Below are 9,399 nucleotides of genomic sequence, written 5' to 3' on the forward strand. Positions count from 1 at the left end.
ATTATTATTATTATTATTATTATTATTATTATTATTATTATTATTATTATTTCCACCTACCTCATCCTATTTTGGAGTGCAGGGCACACATTTTTAAAAACTGAATTTTCCAAGAAAATGTAGAGGGTTTTTTTTAAAAAAAGAAAGTTTTAAAACCCTTAGACTTTAAAAAGAAGTGCTTTAACTCTGAGGAATGTTGTTTGTTCAAACAGGATCAGGATTAAGGTAAGTATAAATTATTTTACAAGTGTGGAGTAAACCTTACTTAGGATGTAACCTGCTGTCCAGCTGCCCTTGCCAACAAGTCCTTGCATGAAGCGAAATATGACAGACCATATGTAGTTTGGTGCTACAGCCACCAGGACTCCTGCGATGGATGTTATCAGGGTGGTAATTAGGATGCTTGTCTTACGGCCAAACCTGCATTGAGAGGAATGAGAAACATAAGAGATACAGTTTTCAAAACATACATTCAAAAATCACTAGCATAATTTTGTGAACCCTGAATGCTTTTCCTTCTGGGGAGAAAGTCTATGTCGAGATGTGAAGAGCAGCTGTTCTTATATTATAAATGTGTACTACTCTGTTTTGAAAAACATTTAAATTTTCTTGTATAATTTGAGTAAAAAATCCCCAAGTTGGATTTCCAGATCTCAGGTCTCATCAGTTTCCAGAGCAAGCATTTTGCTTGCTCAGAATAAACAACTAATCCTGTATGGAAGGAGCTCATTGACACCACAGCATTTTGTTGTTGTGTGCCTTCAAGTCGTTTCCGACTTATAGAGACCCTAAGGCAAACCTATCATGGAGTTTTCTGGGGCTGAGAGTATGTGACTCATCCAATGTCACCCAGTGGGTTTTTACAGCTGAGCAGGGAACTGGACCCTTGACCTCCACAGTCCACTGCTCAAACCACTACCCAACACTGGCCACACACAGCATTACAGCCCTATTATTCCACTTTAATTGCCATGGTTCTACTCAGTGGAATCCTAGAACTGGCAATTGTGTAAAAAGGATTTACAATTTTCAGCCAGAGCACTCTAGTCCCTCACTAAACTAGAATTTAAAGTTTCATAGGATTGACCCATAATAACACTAATTGTGTAGTCTGACTCATGCCCAAATGTCTACTACAACACTGACTTCCTCTGGCAGCATTATCATTTCAGGATTAAACTGAGCACGCATGAAATCAGTTTTCACAGCAATTGTTTTCATAAGATATAATCAGTTAGGAAAATTTTACTAATTTCAGAATGTCACAATGTCACAAAATTACAGGTATACCTCATTTAAAGAAATTGATGTGCTCCTGGACATTTCTTCTTTAACAGACATTTTGGTACCAGAGGCAGAAATAACATGGAAAGAATATAGGAAGCTTTCTACACCACAACACGCTTCAATAAAATTTTCCTTATGATGATTTTCATTTTGGTAGCCAAGCTTATGGATTTATGCTTTTTAACATGCTGGCTGTAGCTGCTCTTTCCTTTTCTCTTTGTTTTCCTGTTTATGCATGCTCCATGAAGGATTTTGGAGGCAGCTGCTGTTTACTTTGCCTGTTGTAAGGAGGCACACACAACTAAAATAGGATCAGCTAAAGTAGATCCTGTTTTCCCCATTCTTTCCCAGCTCAAGCTTTATTGCAGTATTCTGCAGGCATGCTGCTGCAACCTGATATTGAAAGTATATGTTTCTCAACCCTCCTTCGCTGTCCTCTCAATGCCAATGTGGCTAAAAAAAACCTTCCAGTTAGCAGAGAAAGAGAAGGAAAAGGATTGGGCATGCAGGAAAAGACTTTGTAAAAAGGAGCATCTTTGCCAGAGGCTTTGTTAACTGAAGTATGCTTGTAATCCTTCTCTAAATTCTAACATAGATAGAAAACTTAATTTCTGCAGAATTGATCTGATGCTGATTATTGTTCTTTTATACTTACCTGTCTGCTATGTAGCCAACATATACAGAACCAAGGCAAAATCCAACATTCACACATGCCTGAAACACATCTAGCTTCCAGGAGTCTTCACACACCAAGTTAAACTACAGGAACACAATTAGAAGGGGAAATAATGATAAATCAGTTTTTATCACTAGTAAATGGAGTTGTTTAGATTGCAGAGGGCTTGTCCACAAAGGCAAAAAAAACCCAAACTCACCCCAAAGGCAGAGCTGTATGTCTCCACAATGCATGATAACGTCCAAGGAAATACTGTGGGTTTTCTCTGTTTATCCGATTTTGCTTCTGAGGGCCCATTCACACTACCTTTTAAACCAGTTTGCAAAATGGTTTAAATTGGGGTCATTCACACTTGCACCAGGTTTTCCTGGCCCAAATTCGGAGGGCGCTGGTGCAAATTCCCCTTAACCCCGGTGTTTTGTTTTTTTTTTGAGACTGGGATTTCAGAGGTTTTTTCAAAAGAACCAAGGTTTTTGCGGGAGCCACTAATGAGTGATTTATTCCCATTTGGAGCATCCTGCCACATCTGCTCTTCCTCCTCTTTCTCCTCCCCATCTGCCCCCATCACTGCAACTGCCAGGATCGAATCTCTCCATGGCATTTTACCATATCCCCAAGTGTGAAACAATGCAAATCAATGCCACAGAGAGTTTTGATCATGGCAATTCAATGGAAATAGCCCAGTTTCCACACCAGGTTATTTCCTAGTGTGAATAGGCCTGAGTCAGTGAAACTGGGGAAAATCCTCAAAATCCTAGAGCTAGAGTGGGGGGTTTTGAGATGTGGATGGCTGAACTGGGCCCAGTTTCGGCCAGACCAATTGTTCACACACCAAGAGCCGTGCCATCCCCCTTCTCCATGCTGGGAAGCTCAGTAAAAGGGGGATGGCCTGTCCATTGAGCTGCTGCTTCTTTGCTGGCAAGCACTCCATGGAAAGGCTACTTGGTACACTGCTGCTTCTACTAAGTGTAGAATGGGGTACCTGTGCAATCAATGAGGAGGGGCTAGTCTGAGGGACACCCACACATCTAGACTGCATGGCTGAAAATATCACAGACAGCAATCTAGCCCCTGCCCCCCTCCTAGATTGCTGGCTATGATGCCTCCAGGAGGCATCCAGCCATGGAGTTGAGTGGTAACCCTACCCTCTCCTCTCACTGATCACACAGGAACCCTGTTCTATCCTCAGTAGAAGCCATGGTACACTGGTCAGACTTTTCATGGAGCTCCTGCCCATGAGGAAGCGGCGGTGGCATGGGAAAGACCAGTGGAATTGATTTAGTGTCAGCCCAGGTGGCCCATGTAGACATTGCTGTGCTGTAACAATTATTTGCTTTGGCAGTGGCATCACTTAAGGTTGGTGTCACCAGGTTCAGTAACTCATGGTGTCATACGCATCCCCGACCTCCTCCAATACCAAACCCATACAGAATCCTTAGTAATGTTTTTTTGTTCTAATGTTATTCATAAGTTGTAATTCCCATATATCACTGAATGTAATGGTAATACTTGGGACATAAACAACTAGCACAACTGAAATTATACTTTTAAATTACAATATAATACATACAGCCTAAATGTATTTATATATGCACACTTTTGTGTGATTAGAGTGAACATTTGGTAAAATGTGAGGTTTTTAAAGAATGTGTTTAAAAAAATAAAAAATATATTTATTTATTTATTTTTAATTTGAAATTTTAATTAAAAAACAACAACCGTGGGGCCTCTCCTTTCCTCTCCCACTGAGTCTCACACCATCACATCAGAGTTTTAAAGGAAAACTCTGCAAGCGAATGCCACAGCCTGTTACTGCCAAAGGCAGATGTTTAAGAAGCAGTTGTGTCATCACTTCTTAGGGTCTCACCAGGTACGATTGATGATGCAATGGTATGTCCCATTTCTATGTATGGTTGTGACAGCTAGACAGTGAAGAAAGCTATAAGAAGAAAATTAACTAATTTGAAATGTAGTGCTGGGGAAGAGTTCCATATATACCAGACAAATAAGTACAGTAGATCCTAGAATAAATCAAGGCTGAATCCTCCTTAGATGTCAAGATGACGAAACTAAAACTGTCATACTTTGGACACATGACTCCCTAGAAAAAACAATAATGGTAAAGTAAGATAAAGAAGGAAAAGAGAAAGACTGCATTGCAGGTGGACAGACTCTCAAGGAAGCCACAGCCTGAGTCTTCAAGATCTGAGCAGAGTGGTTGAGGCTAGAGGGACTTGGAGGTCTCTCATTCATAGAGTTTCCATAAGTCAAGTAGACATGGTAGCAATTAACAAAAACAAAACTGCAAATCCTATGATTCAATAGGATGTAATCATGGGTGCTATAGTGGAATCATAGTATTCTAATTATTTAGCATGAAAGTGTTCAACTCCTACAAGTAATACAAGTAATAGAAAAGAGCACAAGAGGCTGGTGATATGAAGAGTGTCTCCTCTTCAAACTATGATCCCAGAATGGTAGCTTTAAAAAAAGCATTCACCTTATGTTTAAAACATGCATACTGTGCTCTTATTCTTCTACGACATGGAATTTTTTTATGCTGGGCATCTGTGTGAGGAGAGAAAGTGGTAATGTAGGGCCAGTTTGAGCATGACAATGTTTCTAAGCAGAAAACACCTGCCAGAAGGAAAACAGCATGTAAGATGCATGCACCTTGTCGTACCCAAGCGGAGGTTTGAGTTCTGCTGTTGAGGCCTTCCTCCATGTCTCATCAGTCCAAGCAATATGCTGTTAGATGACATGGGCATGGGCCTTCTCTGTTGTGGCATCTCAATTATGAGATATCCTCCCTTTAGAGGCACCTAATGTTGACACCTGTATTTCTGACATATCAGCATCAGGTGAAAGCATGGTTGTTCACAAAAGCCTTTGGGAGCTAACTAGTTTACACAGATCCACACATATGCATAGGAACATGAGTGGTGATTCAAATGTTGGTCACCAAAATTTGAATGCTTGAATGACTACACCACGCTGGCTTAGCTATAACATGTATAAAAGTTTTGTTTTTGTTCAGCTGTGCTGATTTTCTGTTCCCACTAATTGCACTCAAGCTGTTAAGTTCTTCAAAAGCTGTTGACCATAACCTATTAAGTATGACAAAAGTTCATCTGAAAGTGAACATAGCTTTTACAAAGATCTGGGGCTGAGTAATAGAACTTTTTCTTCACTCTGGATAGAAAACGTTGAACCAGTAGTGTATGAGTCTGTTATAGCAGGTTGAGCCAAATTGAGATTATTGGGTTCAAATAAAGCCAGAATTGAAGAGTTAAATTTGTGGGTCAGAGATTTTAAACTATGCCTAATTAGAGTCTCCTTCACTGGAGAACAAAAGATGAAAAAGCAAAAGCAGAAGAGGAAGAGATGTAAATTTACTATCAGAAAATATGTGGGCCAGGAAGGAACATTGAAATCTGAGTAGAATCAAATCCAAAATATGCATATACCTTTTCATTTGGGCAACTGCATTTGATCATTACCACTGTATTTTCCTTCCTTTCAGTCCCATCCCTTGTGCTTTGCAACTCTGAGACTGTAACTTTGAGATATGGGACTGCTTTTAAAGTTCCCATGGGTATCTTTGTTTTTGAATGAAGGGTGGTTAAAAAAAAACTCTTTAAATAAAATACGATTGCTTTCTTTGTTACATTTACAAGCTTTCCGTCAAAGAATACATGATGGCTCTCTTCCTGCATACCTTGTCCTTACAGCAACCCTGCCAGATAGGTTAGGGTAAGAAAGAATGACTCACCCAAGGTCATCCTGTGGGATTTATGGCTCACAAGACCTTGTGTGATACCGTGACCTCACAAGACCTTGTGTGATACTACACCACACTAACTGTGACAGGAACTTGGGATTGTGTATGCTGGCTATCTCCCTCAGTTTGCATGGAAGCAGAGAATCCTGTTCAAGTATTCTCATGGACACACATAGGACCACACTGGGGGAAAGGGCATAAGCCCTGACCCAATGTTTCCAAGCACTTTGGGCTTGATGACACTGGTGAAAAATGCCTTACTCACCCTGAAGAAGGTGCTGGCAGTCCTAACAACATCACAGGTGGAGCTGAACTATTTTGCACAATCAAAAGTGTTGCTTGTATCACAGTTTCATTATGGCTGAACAGTAGAAGAGGAGTTCACTTTGACTTCTGCCATCTGCCAAGGAATGTAGGACAACTAGGAGACTGCACCCCATATGCCTGACTCTCAAGAAACATCAAGCCAAGCAGGAGATCAGCCTGGCCCATCTATGGACCAGAGAAGAAGCAGCTACAAGTAGCTTAGATTGCTCTCTGCTTTCTTTCAGAAAGAAGACTCAGCTCCTCCAACTGCCCAGAGCCCAGATACTTCTAAAGAAAATCATTGCTTTGCCTCCTACAGCTAGACAAAAACACAAGAACCAGCAACTACTATTTACACAAAAACTCCCGCAAGAGAACTACATCCTGGTCTCACCTGCATTTAGATGCCTGCATGTAACTCACCACTTTTTAAAAGGAATCTCCATCTTCCTCCTTTCTCCTCCACTTCACTCCCCTTCTGTACATTCTATTTATTTATGCTTTGGTTATTTTAAAAAGCTTAATGCCATTGCCTTCTCTTATTTATTTATTTATATATTTATGTATTTATTTATTTGTTTTTAATTTATGTGATCTACTTTAGGAAACAGTTCTCTAAAGTGGGATCAAAGTAGTATACAAATATTATGTACTCTTCCTCCTTTGTACTGCTTCCACCCCACCCAACCTAGTTTTTGTTCACCTAGTTACACCAGTCATTTCCATGTTGGTGCCCTGCAAATGTTTTGAAATACAACTCTGATCCGCATGACAATTGATTGTGTTGAGCTGGGGCTGATGATGAAGATACTTGTTTGTGGGAAACTATCCCATATAATGTGGATTCTTGCTCCTCACTCTTAGTACAGTTCAGATTAGAGACCTTGAATTTAGTATGGATTTCAACTTCCAAAAACCATTAGCCAGGATGGCTAATGATCAGGGATTCTGGACAATCAAAGTTTGAGAACCACTTGTCTACACCTTTTGTTTCTTTCCCCTTTTCTAAGCTATTCACTACAAACACAAATAGAAATCTATAAAAAAATTCATCATGGCCTAACATACCTCATTCACAATGGATTGTATTGAAGCATCATAGATCCAACCATCTTGGCAGGTGGTAAGAGGGATGCTGCCATTCCCATGACTGGTGAGGTTTTCCAATGGGTTTGTACAGCTTAGCTCAGTTGCATTCCAGTCCACATTGTATCTCATGCATTGCTGGGTGAAAGCCTCTCCTTTCGGGACAGTATAATTCAACTCCTCTTCAAGACTCCAGCCACACCTGTGGCTTAACTCCGCAATTCCAGGATTCAGACAACGGTGCTCCGGTATAAAGCCTAGAAAAACAATTCCTATATAGACTGGAGCAAAGGCAGCAGAGAGAAGGCAAATGAGGAAAAACGCTCTTTTCTGGAACAGGTCAAACTCCCCAACGTGCTCTAAAATGTCATCCAAGTTTGGCATTTTGGGCTAAGATTGTTATTCCCAATTCAGCCTTTAATCATGCTGAGAGTAAATAAGCTTAAATAACAAGATATTTGATCAAAAGCCAAAGAGTTAGTTGATAAATTATTAAGTCACCTATTGTAACTTTTATATAAGTTCCATGGGCAGAAGGAAGCAATTCCTCTTCAGGATGGAAAAAGCCATCCTTAATGACACAAACCAGGAAACTTCATTGCTAAACTTTTATGATCTGCTTCAGATATCATTTTTTCCTCTTGTTTCACATGAAATAGCCAACATTATTTAGGACACTAGGAGCAAAGGTGCAAAAGCCAGGAGGAGGGGAGGTCACTGCCAAAGAAAACATTGACAGAGCAGTTTGAGTGAGGCAAACAAACTGCGCACACCCCACCCCACCCTCTTGGTACATTTGTCCAGCCTTGGACATTGGAGCTGCTTTTACACAAACCAATTGTGTGGATTCAGTTGATTTTTCCTTTAGACATTACTCCCACTCCACTAACAAAATGTCCATTATAGCCAGAACTTTAAAAATTCATAATTCTTAGTATTCTCCAGTTATCATGTTTTCTGGGAGTTGTAACACTCCTCTTTCTTGAGCTCTGATCACTATGACTTTGTTGTGCATATGCATGTGTGTGCATTTATAGGAAGGGAGGTGTTTTTCTGTTTGTACTGTTATATTTGTATTTGCTGTATTTGTATTGATGCATTTTAGGGACTCCTGGGGATCCATCTCTATCCCTGGGCACTGCACATCCACTCCTGGGGATTCATCACTCTCAGGGTGGATCCACGTTTCATTTCTAGCCCACCATGATCTGCAAATGCAAAATTTGAAGACCTATTCCTATGGGAATAAAGACCATCCTGTTCAGAGAAGCTTTCCCAGGCATTGCATGACTATTACTTGCTATTTGACGTCTTTAATTTGTTGCCTGTTTTATTGAACCCTTTCCTGCATTGTTATGTATTATTTATATGTATTATGCTATTATTTCTTAGATTGTACGCCATGGAAAGGTTTACTCTTATCTATTTCATTGTTTGTATGTACAGCGCTGTGAAAATCTACAGCGCTATATAAATAAAGCATAATAGCCTGAAAAACCCACAAAAAAGCATAATAATAATAATAACACCAACAACAACAGTGGGAGGTTGAAAGACACACTCAGGGATACTGAGGTGAGAGAAAATAGGAGTGAAACCACACTTTGAAATAACACAGTTGGACACCACTTTCAGTTCTATAGCTCTATTCTATGGAATCCTGGCATAGATAGTTGTACTAGGTCCCTCGCCTTCTCTTCCAAAGAGTGCTGATGCCTCAGCAAACTACAAATCCCAATATTCTATAGGATGGAGCCACGGAAGTAAAAGTGGTGTCAAACTGCATGATTTCTACAGGGTAGATGTATGCTGAATCTACCCCTCATGGTTCCAGGATCTATGGTGGTAGTCAGTGGCATCCCTGCCTGGGGTGTCACCCGGTGCGAGGAAGTGGGGCTTCCAGAGAGTGGGGCCAAAAGGGCACCTCCACTTCGTTGCCGCAGTCCATAGAATGGCGCCATGGCAGCGAGGTGGGGGAGGGTCAACTAGCCTTCATAGTCCTGTATGGCCATGGCTGTGCAAGACCCGGAAGGCAGTCCCCCACTAGCCTCGGGGTTTACTACCCCACCAGGTGACACCCTCTTCTGTGGTGTCACCCAGTGTGGTCCACACCACTGGGTCCACACCAGTATGGTCCACACCACTGCACCCCCCCCCCCCAGTGACACCACTGGTGGTAGTACAATTCTGCCCTCAACTCTGTCCCACTGATTGGATTATAGAACTCCAAGCAAATCCATGCAATCAGGTGAGTACAGTGACA

At 40.9% G+C, this 9,399-nt stretch overlaps 1 protein-coding gene across 1 annotated transcript in view; it reads right to left on the minus strand.

Annotated features, from left to right (window-relative positions):
• The window catches only part of LOC121932873 (solute carrier family 22 member 2-like), a 25,903-nt gene extending 18,090 nt beyond the window's left edge, over positions 1 to 7,813 (minus strand). Inside the window, exons 1-3 of the mRNA XM_042471921.1 lie at positions 7,119 to 7,813; positions 1,943 to 2,046; positions 266 to 420 (exon numbers count right to left, since the gene is read on the minus strand). Of these exons, the coding sequence (XP_042327855.1) occupies positions 266 to 420; positions 1,943 to 2,046; positions 7,119 to 7,520 (661 nt within the window). The 5' untranslated portion in view covers positions 7,521 to 7,813. The remainder of the gene's footprint in view (positions 1 to 265; positions 421 to 1,942; positions 2,047 to 7,118) is intronic.
• Between the last annotated feature and the right edge of the window lie 1,586 nt (positions 7,814 to 9,399).

The sequence above is a fragment of the Sceloporus undulatus genome, chromosome 1 (genome assembly GCF_019175285.1).
Source record: "Sceloporus undulatus isolate JIND9_A2432 ecotype Alabama chromosome 1, SceUnd_v1.1, whole genome shotgun sequence".
Lineage (NCBI taxonomy): Eukaryota > Metazoa > Chordata > Lepidosauria > Squamata > Phrynosomatidae > Sceloporus > Sceloporus undulatus.